Source organism: Carassius gibelio, chromosome B5 (genome assembly GCF_023724105.1).
Source record: "Carassius gibelio isolate Cgi1373 ecotype wild population from Czech Republic chromosome B5, carGib1.2-hapl.c, whole genome shotgun sequence".
NCBI classification, from domain to species: domain Eukaryota; kingdom Metazoa; phylum Chordata; class Actinopteri; order Cypriniformes; family Cyprinidae; genus Carassius; species Carassius gibelio.
The window spans coordinates 35,196,328-35,211,238 of record NC_068400.1 but is presented as its reverse complement, the minus strand read 5'-3'; the positions used below and the strand labels follow the sequence as shown (position 1 = coordinate 35,211,238).

At 36.5% G+C, this 14,911-nt stretch overlaps 2 protein-coding genes across 5 annotated transcripts in view; both read right to left on the bottom strand.

Annotated features, from left to right (window-relative positions):
* Positions 1–4,442, bottom strand: part of phldb1a (pleckstrin homology-like domain, family B, member 1a) — a 44,178-nt gene extending 39,736 nt beyond the window's left edge. Inside the window, exon 1 of one of the 4 annotated variants that reach the window (XM_052556693.1) lies at positions 4,166–4,442. Coding sequence is in view for 3 of the 4 variants with exons in the window: in XM_052556701.1 (XP_052412661.1) it covers positions 92–94 (3 nt within the window). In the remaining variant the exon portion in view is untranslated. Of the gene's footprint in view, positions 1–91; positions 256–4,165 lie in introns of those variants that run through there. The other 3 variants (XM_052556701.1, XM_052556696.1, XM_052556691.1) reach the window with 3 other exon arrangements.
* A 2,159-nt stretch (positions 4,443–6,601) lies between these two features.
* On the bottom strand, positions 6,602–14,830 carry arcn1a (archain 1a). Its single transcript, XM_052557054.1, has 10 exons — positions 14,662–14,830; positions 12,499–12,762; positions 11,755–11,934; positions 11,140–11,339; positions 10,890–11,054; positions 10,029–10,194; positions 9,533–9,680; positions 9,320–9,428; positions 8,964–9,168; positions 6,602–8,162 (listed from the first exon to the last, which is right to left on the bottom strand). Exons 1-10 carry the CDS (start codon positions 14,662–14,664, stop codon positions 8,073–8,075), a joined length of 1,530 nt encoding a protein of 509 aa, XP_052413014.1. The 5' UTR covers positions 14,665–14,830; the 3' UTR covers positions 6,602–8,072.
* Positions 14,831–14,911: the final 81 nt, after the last annotated feature.

The following is a 14,911-nucleotide window of genomic DNA, read 5'->3' as shown; positions in this document are numbered from 1 at the left end:
CTTAAATGAACCAAAATTCCTATTTAGAGTGTTTAGAAATACCAAATACTAAAGTTATTAAAACCCCATAAGCAATTTCAAGCCCACTCACCATCTTTTTTTAGCCCAAGAAAGATCCAAACGGTTGCTGCATGGCCTTGTTTACTTACAATCTCAGTGCTATGTCCTGTGTTTACACCTTTGAGATTTTGGCTGACCATCTACAGTCCAGCTCTGGCTGTTTGTTTGTCTCTGCTGCTCGCTCATGTCTCTTACTGAATGCTCTGAAATTTGGCAGGACAGAATTACATAGTACCATCACGGCTGGGACAGAGTGAGAGAGTGAGTGAGAGAGAAAGCACTAGCAGAGGAATCCACATAAAAAAAAGTCTCTGTCAGAATCCAGGTGTGCGGTCCGTCTTTCCAAACAACCATGAATAATCATCAAGTTCATGTCTAAGTTTAGAAAGCTGAATCATGAGGGACATATATCTACAACGTCACACAGAAATCATCATCTGCAAACTTGGCTCACCTGTTTACTACTTGTATGCTCAGCTAACTGCTCAAAAACATGCTAAACATATTAATAAAAGTAACTGAATTATTAAAAGCATATTCAATCCAAGATTGAAAGTTTTATTAGCATTTTCTAACCCTCATGCTAGTCCAAACTTGTATGAGTTCTGTGGAGCATAAAAGATGAATGAATGAAGATGAATATGTGATGACCGAATTTTCATGTTTGGCTGAACTATCCCTTTAAGAAATACAAGATGCTAATACCATGTTTTTATTTTAAAGCCTTTAGAAGATGGTTAGGTAGTAAGAAACATGGGATGTATCTTTAGTTTCTATCGTTAAAGAATTGCTGGAATGGTATAAAAAATGTAAAGTCACCATCAGTGCAACAGATGGACTTATTTCGAACAGATGTGTGTTTACATGCTGTTGTGGAGAACGGAAAAGGCCTCGATATTCCAGGTGGAGTCCCCTACTCACTTCCCTTTTCTTCCCTCCTCCACAGAGGCAAAACAAAAATGGTGTTTTCCATTTGATGTTGAACAGCTGCAAAACTGCTGATGTGAGTCACTTTACGAGTATTTGTTACATAATTAGATTCATTTGTGGAAACAAGATGCTGAGAACAAAATAAAAAAAATAGTCAGTGAAGTTGTCATGGAACTCCTAAGCAAACATTCGTCTCTTAGCGAACATACAACCGACCAATCCATCATACACTGAGCCAGACTGATTGGTAACAATCCTAAACAAACCATGGGAAAGCCATGAGAGGAAGAAAGGAAAATATCTGTCTGGTGGAGAACGAGAAAGAAAGGCTTTTTTTCCACGGCCACTGCCAGTGAGTAAGACAGATGTGAAAAGTGTCCAAACACATAAAAAAAAAATGAACACAAACAAATCTGAGCAGCAACTAGGCAACCACAGCTGGAAGAGGAGCGGACTCTTCCGGTGTGGGCTCCTAAGCGGGATTCTTCCTGTCGGTTGACCCTATGATCTAGCTACGATCTGGGAATAAACAGTCTCCAGCTGCCCCCTTCTCACCCACAACTGAGAAGAAATGTCAACAGGCCTGATAATCTAAAGCAGTGCTATGCTTTGAGCCATCAGTGTCTTATTAAAGAGCCAAATTTAAGTTATTTATGTGTTTGTTGTCCTCTTGGAGTAAAAATTCCAATGATTTTATGTGAGGAAATGATTATTCCAGTTCCAACATTTATTTGTAAGGCATTCAATTCAGTTGTCCAGAGTGACTCACATGGTCAACACATGGCAAGCACACAAGTTCGCTGCTAGATAACTTTCCATATTTCCATGCTGGACTGCTATCTTGGAATAACACGTGTGATATCAAAGCTAATCATTTTGGTCTCACTCATAAATTCTTTGACGGCAGGAACATGCGGCATTAATCTCTTGCAGCATTTTCCAACAGTCTAGTCACTTATTATAGTATCAGAGTAAAGCAACAAGGCGTCAGAAAGATTGACCACAGATCTCAGACCAGAAAACAGTCACAGTGCTTGCGTGGCAGAAATGCTTGAGATCAGAACACTGTTTAAATCAGAATGTGTTTGTCAGACTTACGAGAAGAAAGACTGGGATTGTTTCACTGGCACAGTAGCATGAAAAAAAATGTCTTCATGTTCCTCAGAGCTGTCCAAGAGGGAGTGCAAAGTTCTTGCATTATGCACTTTTTTTGTTCCATTAGCAACCACTGGACACAAAATATCCACATTCAAGCAAGCATTTCCCGTCTTAGCCTGCCTATTTCTGTCAAATATGTCAGATATGTCAGAACGGAGCATGACATCCACATTCTCCACTGCACCTGCACTCATACCACTTATTAAAGTCAGTATAAAATGAAAATGAACCCTGTCTATTTTGTAATTGCATGTTATGAATCCTATTGTAAATGCTTCATCTATGTATGCATTTCATATTTATTCATTTTTATTTAATGTTTAATCCAAACGTCTTTTCTTTCTTCTTTTTTGTTGTTTTCATCCACTCCCTGTTTCTTTTTCTCCTTCAGTGTTCAAGTAAACTTTTATACACTTCCTGCAATCTTGTATACATTAATATACAGTATCAAACTCTCAACAACTTTTTACTAATGCTTTTACTGTCTCACTACATCTTTCATCATTCCAGCAATGCATTAAACAAGGGGAAAACTGAAGCACGTTTTCAATGTGTCGCACAGGTGTCCAGAAATAGTATCGAATGTGTTTCCACATCTCATCACCAGATTATTTCATTTGACTGACCAGTGAGGAATTTTTACAACCATCTGTTAGTCAGCCTCTTTTAGTGAAAGAAGCTTTCCTGGTGTAAAAATGTGTCAGCAGACCCAGCACAGCCCTCCTGCATACACAGGCTTCTCATACACTGGTGGGCACAGTGCTGTCTCCACTGAGACAATAGTCTCATTGTCCATGCTTTAGGTCAGGGCCATTATTCCCATGCTGGTCCAGTGCAGCCAAATCATATTTGCCATGTAAGACCAGAATTCTCCATTACTCACATGTCCCATAACTAAAATGAAGAAGTGCGTTCATGTATGAGGTTATTCTTAACTCATAAAATAACATCATATCCATAGTGACATTTGCACTTTCTTTTTAAAGACAGCTTCCCTATGATATTTTGAAAGTTTGCCCTTTTCATTGGAAATCTCTTTGTCTCTTTCAGTTCCTTTTTCAATGATTCAAATAGACATGTGGTACAATGCAATATATATATATATATATATATATATATATATATGTGTGTGTCTGTGTGTGTGTGTATATATATGAAGAGTACCAATGCAAAAGCCTCTAAAAGCCATCTTGGTCAAAAATGAGATATTGATACTGAGTGAATGCTCTCCACACATTGTATATGTTCATCAAGTACTTTCACTTTGAATGTACCATATACCAGCCTTAAACCATTCAGAAGTACCAATACTTACATAGAAACTAAAAAAAGGCTTAGAAACTGAAAAGTTCTAGCATATATATTTCTTAGTAACTTAAACCCACAGCTTCACTATTAGTAGAGTACTCTGCCAGGTAGAATTAATTCACTCAAGCAATCGCTCTCTAACTAATGCATTCATATAAATATAATCTTTACTGTGTAGCATTTTCTTTTTCTGATTTAGAATGAGCAGAAATCTGTGAGAAACATAACAACCCAAAGACAAAAGAACTGATAAAAATAAGCTGTTACAGCAACATTAGCTATGTGGGCAGCACTGTGTCATATGCCATAGCTGTTCACAAGGTGTTCAAGTCTCAGCTCCAGGTTCAGCCTTATTTGACCAATGACATCATCAGTGACTAGTTTTTTTATTTTTTATTAATTGGTTTAATTTGACAAATTGAAAGTGTTTTAAATGAATACAAGTAAAACCTCTAATAAAAAAATGAGTAAATAAATAAATAACAACAACAACAATGATAAATACTTTAAAACGTCAACAAATCCACCTCTGGTTCTGTTTACTTTACTTTTTAAGGAAAAGGTAAATGTTATTACCTAAATATACATATTAGTACCTAAATGGTACATTATAACCAAATTTTTAATTTTTTTTAAATTAGTACAGCATTATTCTAAATGTATTCAGAAAACTTCATCACACAAACCCAGCTGTCAATCAAAGCCTTACCTATGAGTTCAGATCCTAACTGTGTCCCATGTGTAATCCTGAGTGTTGAAAACAGCTGTCTTTCTAACTCAAGCTCACTTTAAGACACCTTAAACTCTGTGGAGCACCAGAGCAGGATGGACAAATTACATTCAGTACTAGAAATATCTTCCCTTTCTGTCCTGCACTATTCCCCCACCTACATGTTCGCTCTCTCCACCACTTTCTCTTTTTCCAGCCCTTATAGTCTCTCACACACTTCTTCCCTTCCTTCTTTTTTTCATTCTAATGCCACAAGGCAGTCTTTTATTCTCACAGCTGAAGAGCTCCTCACTTGTTCAGCCTCTGGAACGAGACACCCACCCTGAGCCCAGATCAGGAGAGAGAGAGAGAGAGAGAGAGAGAGAGAGAGAGAGAGAGAGAGAGAGATAGGGAGGAGTACAATAGGGGTGACTTATCGCCAAATACTGATGAAGAGATTTCAGAAATGGTGTCTCGTAAAATTAGATTTGTAATATCAGCATATTGGTATATGGAAGCAAGTCTTTTTTTGGTTCTCTCTCCCTCATGCCACTGATCCATTTCATTCTCTGTATAAAGAAATCTAATTCCCACAGCATAGTTGAACTCTGGCCAAGCCAGATAAGCAAAATGTGAAATTAAATTAAATTAAAATAAGCCAATAAAGCTGCCTTCTAAATACATTAAATTGCCCTCTGTAAAATGTCTTATGACAACAAACGGAAGAGAGAAAAAATGCAAATAAAGAAAGGCAAGAATAGATCACAAGGGTTTGTGGATACGGTAATATTACATTTCCTCTTTTAAAAAAAGAAATGGCTGTTGTCATATTCTGCATAATGTCTTAATTTAGTGTCCAAATGTTTAACAGCCTAAATACACATACATATGTAATAGTGGCTTTCCCCTCAACCCAATCCCAACCCAAACAAGCCCATGAGACATTCCACCAACGCATGTCTGGAGAGGACGTTGTGTGGGATGGAAGAGGGAAGGAAACTTTGGGGAAGTTTTCAAGGCTTTAAAGTTGCAAAGAACAGCGTGTGGACTCAAAATGCCAATGAACAAATCTGTCTTAAAATACTGATTGAGATGGGATATGATTGGACAAGTCATAAAACTACTGTGAATACAGGGTCACTGGGATATTTTGAAAACAGTACTGTAAGTGTATAAGGCAGGGTAGGAATATACTCATTGTGAGTTATCAAATATTTGTTTTTCCAAGTTTGAACATTGTTAAAATTAGACTTATTTTCCATTCGTTACTGTGTTGTCTAAGGAATCAATATTTAGACCAGCCACGGAATGTAATTTCGAGGTTAAACGCCCATTTGCCTCGTTTCTTTTCATCTTTCTTTCTCAAATATTTGCTCCCTTGTTATTCATCTGAAATCCACAACCAAATCATATGACCTGAGATACAGTAAATAGGATAGAAATCATTGCAAAAGAAAAAAATAACTACAACTTTACTTCCAAAGATGCACGGTGGCGTCAGTTGGGGTGAAGGTTTCCATTTCCACAAGACACAAGCCATCATGTGGAGAAGTTTATGGAACAAATGATGACCTCTGGTGGATGTGCAAAGGTATTTCGTTTAAATCTAAATAGTAAATCTAACCAAGCTCTGGTATTGACAACGTGGCTCGTTTCCCCCCCAGTTATAAGAAAATATATAATTTAGCATGCATTTGAACACATTACATAAAGTAAGTTGTCACAATGAAACAGAAAATTAGATAGTCTATAGGCTTTTCATATACACAGCTTTTTAGCAAAATTTAGAGAATATGGACTATTCCTCAATTACAAATCAAAAGGAAACTTACTTGAAAGCGAACCCTTTTAGGGGCCATTGTGGTCCTTGGTTTGTAAACAAAAGGAAAATCCTTGGAAATGGTCTTAAAGAGTGGGATCAGTACAGACTGAACAAGATGAAGTCTTCTGCAGCTCTTTCTGAAACTCAGCTGGATCCATTGTATTTCATCCAAAAAAGGAGGGATGAAAAATAACTAATTCCTGAACATGACAGATCAAAATTTTCATTTCCAAATGAGCATATAGACACCCAGATAAGAATAATCTCTTGATCATACAGGCCCTCAGTTCTCCTCCAGTCCTTCTAACTCTTGCATCACATATGTGAAGAGCACATCAAATATATCTGTTTCATCAACTCTCCACCCCTGGTTGTATGGTTAAAAAAAAAAAACCCAGAGGCATGATTCATTCAGTATCATAATTAAATACTGCGTAGTATGGGACTGGTTGAATACAGTAGTTATGTAATATTGGCTTATTTTATATATAGTTGAGTTATTCTAAAATCCGGTAAATTTAAAACATGTAATCCAAACCATATATGATTTAAACTGTAACCATTGTTTAAATGGCGATGCCCGTTGTTGAAAAAAAGACATATAACAAAATATATTTTCCTTTTAAAACTCTTTAATGATTTTTTTTTTATGTTTACACTGGAATGTTCTTTGTCATGAATCTCTAATTTGTTATTTTACAAGATTACAAAAAGAAAATCTCTGATATCTTTATACCATTCCCCAATCCACATTATGATTCCATGAAACCAAACAAAAAACAATGGGAAAAGGTCAACAAAAACATTTGAATACACCCTTCCCCTCATCAAAATATGTAGAGACATTCAAGGCATTACTGGGAACCAGGACAGCAAGGGAGACCTATTTTCTTCAGCGGGGTCCATTTGGAGTTGAGACTGAAGTATGGGATGATGGCTCAGCAGGCTGGGTACCACTCATAATGCTGACAGGAGACCAGAGGTCCCTCCCTGAAAAACCTACTCACAATTACTGACAGTCAAAGAGACAGACATGATCCCGATCCTCCACTGAAGGGCACTAACAACTCATTTCAGATGGTGAGCAGGTTGCCTTCTAGTAGGTAAGAAAGTCCAAGCCTGACGTTTTTTTGCTTTCAATAGAAAACATGATATAAAGCAAACAGACTGAGCACTCATTTTTGAAGCAATACGTTTTTCTGACTGCAATTTCATCTTGAATGAAATCATCTCTCTGTATTACACATTTGTTAATGGCTTTAATGATGTTAATGTTTTTCCATTTGAATTGGTGGTCAAAATACTCTCAGTTGTCAATGATAAACTGAAAAAAAAAGAAAAAAAAAAAAGGACTACAGACTTAATTCCCTCAAAGGCTAGCATTACTCCACTTAAAAAAAGAAAAAAAGGGGGAAACCAGGAGACCAGACAGCCAGTCAAGAGTTAGACAAGATCCACGCACAAACTTCTTAAGCATGTCAGATGTTAACAGCAGATGGAAACAGGAGATAAGATAAATAGTTTAGACAAAACAAGGAGTCTGAGTGCCAAAGAAAGAGACAAAACTGACAATGGAATGGAAGAAAAGGCTTTTAAAAGAAAGGTACAACAATTTTCTAGTGTTTCAAAAAAGTTAGCACGTTGAAAATAAATGTCTAGAACAACACAAAGTGATAGATTGCAACATAACTGTACCCTTACAGAGGAGGTATACTGTATAAACCATCAATTCAAAAATATATTATAAATAAAGCTACACCAGCCCACTCCTTCCTTATACAGTCTCCATTTTAGCCCTAACCCTCACTGACATGTTCGGCCACTAAAAAGAGGGTTGCCTTGTGAACCAAATTGGGTACAATTGGAGCCAATATTCTGAGCAAAGATTAAACTGACTTTGCTTTCTTTTACAGTGGGGAAAAAACTTTTATAAAAGTGAATGTACTGCTGAAGGTCTGAAGATGATAAAGATTGCATCGTCCCTCCTTTTATATGTCTCTCCCTTCTTTCTTTATATGAATATTTTCAGTCCATTTATCCACTCCTCTGTCAAGTTGGGTGTAATTTTGTTAGTGATGTTTCCTTTTACAATATTTCATATTTGTCGACCACAAATGACGTTTCTGTGGAGAACCGAACCGGGCTGTCCCCATCCACCTGAGACACCTTAGTGACCTGGGAGAAAAGAACATGAACAGAATGTAGATTCTATTGTCCACACGACATCCTAATCTATTAACTACTTTCAGTACTCTGTATCGAACAACACCTTAACTCAGGATTTAACAACTTTTGTCAGCTGAACCCCTTTGAGGTCAAATAATTTACTTTTAGTACCCCCTATGATTTAAAGGTAACATTTCAATTATTTAACAATATGTTCACATGTTCATGGTTCTGTGATGCAAGTCAAGAGAAACAAGAATATGCCGTGTTTTTAAATTTTTTTTTTTTTATTGGCATTTTTATCATTTAAATGATTATTAAAGGGTTAGTTCACCTAAAAATGAAATATCATTAATTACTCGCCCTTATGTTGTTCCAAACCTGTATGACCTTCATTCATCTTTGGAAGACAAATAAACATATTTGATGAAATCCAAGAGCTTTCTGATTCTTCACAGACAGTAATGCAACTATCATGTTCAAGGCCCAAAAGGCTAGTAAGGACTTTGGTAAAATACGTCTCAAACAGTAATTTTTTGAAGCTATGAGAAATTCTTTTTGTATGCAAAGAAAACAAATATAAAGACTTTATTCAACAATTTCTTCAAAAATATGGATTTGATCAAAACTATCTTAATTTGTCTTCTGAAGATAAACAAAGGTTTCATGGGTTAGGAACAACTTGAGGATGAGGAAAAAAAATATTTTTGGTTGAACTAAACCTTTAACTCTTCATCAATTCCTGAACTTCCTGCAGTTCCCTTAAGAACTCCAGTTCTGCCCTAAACTATAATTAACCTAATTTCTTACCTGAATGTCACAGTAGCTGCCCTTAGAGACAAAGGAGACATTGACAGGGAAAAAGTCATTGGGTTGACCAGGTATGCTGAATTCCAGGCTACCAGTCTTATTCTTCACATCAATCACGGGCAGACACCACTCCAGGACATTCCGTCTGCTGTCATGGCGATATTCTCCATCTAGATCACCAATCACAGGAGCTCCTACCCCTGAGCTGTGATGAAATTGTTGCAATAGACAAATGTCACTAACAAGCCTAACGATTTAAAGATGCTTCATTACACACAGGGAAACAAGGTGCTTTAATATGCTAATAAATGTGTATGAATTACGGCCTGAACTAAAGCCTATGAATTTGTACTCACGGTACAGGGATTGAAATGACTAAATCATTGAGTTCCAGAGATTCATCCTGCAGCTCATACTCAATATTAACATCACAGCCACTACCACTCTCAGAGGGCCAGCAGTTTACTGCACAAACAGAAATTAAATGAGCATAAGTCAGGTGACACTAGTGGGGAGACGTAAGCTGTTAAAATGTACTGGTAACACTAAACCAGATGTTTAGCACTGACTTGTTAGTGGAATAAGAGCTTCATCTGTGGTCTGTAGCCTCCACTTCAGCACACCCACATCACTTTTCAGAGGGAAGGATTTGTCTGGGTTTTTCAGACCAATCACGGACTCTGCTGTGAAAAGTTTTTTATCCACATTTGGATGGGTCTACAAGGAAAAGGTTAGAAGTGTGTTACTAACATAAAACATTTTCTAAAGGTTTATTATTGTTTTCTCTTTTGTTTGTTTGTTTTAGAAAATACAGAAAGACATTTTTACTAGTTTTCTATTTTGGTTTGTATATTGTGGTTTAGCTTTTTCAATTAACTATTGTTTTTTATTAGTTTCAGTACTTGTTTACATACTGCAAATTACTTATAGCAGTACATTTAATTATTTTAAAAAATGCATCATATTCAGAATAATTCCAGACTGGGATCATTTGGGGTTTTCTTACAATTAGCCAATGCTGCCACATTTAAAAAAAAAAAAAAAGAAAAACAAGCAAAAATTTACCTGCAACTGCACACCTCTCTTGTCATTATTGTTGACTTTCAGCCTAATTCGCCCATTTTTTTCATCAGAAACTCTGAGAGTAATCATACCAATCACTTCCATGTTTTGAAGGCCACCATCACGGCCACACGTGAGGGTGATCTTCTCCTCCACTCGCATATGCACACTGAAAATTAGACACAATTTGTTTTTTTTAGGTTTTTTTTTAGATTTAAAATCATCCTATACTAAGGTAAATCTTAGATTGTGCCTAATAATGCATTACATAGTTGTTAGTCTATACAGCAAAATAAAGTGATTTCTGGATTATCGCACTATGTCATGTAATATAAAAAAAAAAGAACATGAGTGGGTCACTTTTGATTGTCAAACTTGAAATCTGATTTACATGAGAAGACCACTGCTTAAATCCAGATTCAGTTACACTTAGAAAGTAGTGCTTATGGGTCTTCATTGTGTTGATGAATAAGTACTTTTTGATGAATAAGCAGCAGCAAAAACAGCCTTAGTGCTGAAACTGTACTTGACACACTGCTCAAAAAATGCTGCTACTGTTAACATGGGTGATGAAAAGACTATATACTGCTTACATGCTGCTAACATATATATAACATGAGATGTGAGGTCTTAATTTGAAACCAACTTAAGCAATTAGCAAAAAAAGATTTTAAATTGTCTATTTGAAAACCCTCAAAAAGAGGCATATTTGCAAAAAAGAAAAAAAAAAAAAGAAAAAAGATTTTTAGTGCATTAAATGAAAAGCACTAAAACATTTTCATTAATTAAGATCACAAATGCCACTCATGTCCTACTGACTATACTCAGTATGATTCTTACATAAAAGCACTGAGATATCCTTACCTCTCTGTGTGGGTTGGAGGCGGCAGTGATTTGGATGCCTCTGATGGTCTTTTGCCTGTGCTGGGCAAGATGATATTCTCTCCCTCTGACTTTAGTTTGTCCACAAAGTCATCCACCTCCTTTCCTTTGCCAACCAATTTAAGCGCTTTACTTGGACCACTGGACCTAAAACAAAAAGGCATTAAGCTGCAGCCTCCTGTTTTTTTTTTCTTTTACATAATGCTGAAGTCTGTTAAGAGTATGACAGTACCTGACAGTTACAGGGGTGGGTTTGGGTTTCTCAGGCTCGATAAGTGTGTCTGTGATGATGGCTGAGTTGCTGCTGCTCATGCCCGAGCTGCCAAAACCACCAAAGCCTGGTCCCTTCTTTCCACGCTCAACATCACGCCTTATCTGCTGCAGCTCTTTAGCCTTCCGTCTCATCTCTGCCTTAGCCTCACGCTCCTGAGTCTGATGAACAATTAATTGTGCAGTTTAGAGTGGAGGAAATATGACTGATAGTAAATTACATTGCAAATAAAGCATGTAATTTATTGAGTTTCATCTGAGAGTCCTTGTCAGCATGTTATTTATAAACTACAAACACATGGCTGGGATCAGGGATGTTTAATTATGAAGTCCACACACAGCACCTTGTTTCACACTCTAGGAACGTATTGATCCTCCTCCTTTGCATCAGTGCATATAGCTCAGCTAAAGAAGTCTAGCAGACAGGAGAATTTTCTAGAATGTTATATTATATACATTATATACTGTAGACTTCTGGGGAATTGCCAAATTTGTTAAGTAGAAGAGATGGCAGCATGCTTTTAGCCTTTTAATACACAAAGTGTGCTTTGCTACTCCTTAAGAAATGTCTTCCTACCTCTCTGACGGCACGGAACACCTTTTCCTCATGAGAGTCCATCTCTGTAAATGTCCGGATCTGGGCCAAGTTGACATTTTCTCTATAACCGAGGGCAACAATCTCATCGAAGGCGAAGATGAGGTCAAAGCAGTGCTCAGAAATCTCACTCTCCTCCAGTACACGACAATATTCAGGAATCTACCAAAAGATAAGAATAATGAACACATCAGTCAGCTTCCCCTGAGAACTCTTGATATTAACAGAACAACCTACAATGAACACAGACAAGTTTCTATTTTACAAAAAAAAAAAAACTCTACATCTGACCTACATAAAAATATAATCATTTCTTACTTTTTAAAGGTACACATTTCCCTGTATGATACATCACATATAATTATAATTAGTATTTATAATTATATAATATTATTAAATAATTTTCTTCCCGAAACGTGAACACAGATTCATCAAGAAAAAGAACTAAACCAAATAATTTGCCCATAAAATTAAATATACATTTTTTTTTTTTAAATGTATAAATAAAGCTGCGATAATCTCCCAGTGCTGAGTTACTGCATATCATGTGTCCACTATTCCCAGGGATATTGTCAAAAGCTTCAAATATTGACAATATTAAGAGGATTTAGCATTTCCAATTAATGTAGGCCTGTTACATTCTTATTATTATTGTTACTTTTAAGCTCCGAAAGGTGACATGTTTGCATCTCTGTTATTTCATCATGTATGCTGTTTTTATCATACCACACGTGAGAAGAGACGCAGTGTTTCCAGGTCCTCCAGTATGTTACTGTTCTTGGTGGTGACCAGCACCATGTAGAGCTTCTCCAGAGGCTGGTAGACATAGCGAACACTCTCAGTCTCCACAAATGTGTGTTGTTTGCCCGTGTTCATCAGTTTGGGGAAAGCAGCCAGCAGACCTTCTACTCTCGTCCTTGTCATCTCCACAAACTGCCGTGACACCAGGGCCTTACCTGCCTTGGTGCAGACTGCTGCCGCCAACAGCACCTGGAGAAGAGTTATTCAACAAGAATTTTAAGGAGCGTTTACAAAAATGCAGAAGTAATCTTCAGAGAGGAATGTGCAGAACGCAGCACACTACTTGGATGTATTGATGGAACGAGGCCACTAAGATTCAATATTAACATTCCTTCCTAGAGCAAAACTGACACAACTTTACTTGGCTCTCATGTTTACCATACTTAATTCGTAATGTGTTTAACTTGAGAATAAAGCCCTTCTTAACTGCAAAGATGGAACCAATCTCCTATGAGAAAGTTGTTTCGTTTCACATAATCAACTGTCAGAACAGCCTTACTTTTGTGTGTTACGAAAGCAATCTGAATCAAATCAAAGAAATGCCTTATAAAACCAACAATGTGATTACATAACATGCAGGCTTCCCACACTTTCTGACCAATGGATTTCCATGATTCTTCCATTCATTTCTTATAAATAAATACAATAAATATGAACTAGAAAACACATTATACACAATGTGTTATCTCTAGCCAAATAATTAGGTTAGTATTGAGCAATAGAAAAAAAGAAAAAAGATTATATTGACTACAGTAAATTCCAAGACTTTAACTAATTTAATGTATTTCAATGACTTCTCTGGTCTGGAAATAATACTTTTGTAATTAAGTGTTACTTCAAGGTTTTCAAAGACCATGGAAACCCTCAACATGAGACAGCAAAACTGGTCAAAGTAAGTGACAGAACGAAAGGGGTCCATTCATCATGACCAAGACACTGATGGGATGAAGAGTTTTGTGGTTTGTTTAGCAAGATATTAAATTGTTCAAACTTAGATGCACTCATTGACTACGTGTTTGAATAGCGGTTACAAAATACTACAGTGCAACACTCTATGAGACAAGCTAACTACTATTACAAAACACTGAGCAAACACTTTGTACAGAATTAATTCAATTCACTTTTATTTGTATAGCTCTTTTCACAATACATATTGCAGCTTTACAGGAAATTAAAGTTTCATCTACGATAAGTTTATCGGTGATGACTATGTCAGGGGATGTCTATATGGCAGAAAAGTACAGTAAAGATCATGCAAGTATGATATCAACCTAACATTTCCATAAAACAACTGTACAAAAACTCGAATGAAAGTATGATTTCTCACACAATGCAGCTTCTATCCATCTACTCGTATTTTCTGCATGAAAACCTGAGTGGTTTCTTTCTTTCTAAAGCTCTCTATACTTGGGAAAATAAAATATTACAGTTCACTTCAATTGTTTCAATCCATCCGGTTCCAAATCATTTGACATATGAAGCAACATTTTGTCAAACCCATTTGCATAAGCACACATAGGCTACTAGTTGCAACTTTACCAAATTAGATAAAAATAAGAGAAAAAGTTTGAATTGATCTAAATGGTTGTTATGATAAATTGCAATATTTTAAAACTTTAATTAAGCCAGCAGCTTCAAGGCTAACACAATCTGACCACGTCAACGGATGTTACAAATGGGCTACATGGTTAGATATAGTCATTTGTCCACACTGTTATTAATCACGGACTTCATGACTGATTTGTTATCACAGACACGTTTAATGAGAAGCTGATACCGAAAGCTACAGGCCTGCAGTCTAGCGAGTATCTGGCACTGATGTATAGCTCACTGCTCTTCATACTAACAACATACACTACTAGCGAGTTTTAACAGCTCAAGAAGCAACATTATACACAGACATTATCACCGAGCTAATTAACAATTTCACAGTACGCTAAATTTGAAGTTTCTCTTGATTTAGCAAGCATATCGAGCAATAAATCAAGTATGCTATTCATTTCGTTAGCTAGCAGCAATCTCTCATGGAAACACCGGAACCCGTCGTCGAAATCAGCTGTTTGTACATGAACGAGTAAAAATACTTACCATTTTCAGTGTCTGATATGTTTTCTGCGTTTGATCTTATAAACGCCGTTTGTGTGGCTGTATAAATGATATCTGGAGAAAAATAAAACTGTTATTTGTGTGCAGTGCGCTGCTCCGCGATTCAATATGGCAGAAATGTAAGCCACGTCTCCAACCGGAAGTGGCTCGTCAGCGGGGTAAAAGGGCATTATATTATATTATATTATATTATATTATATTATATTATATTATATTATATTATATTATATTA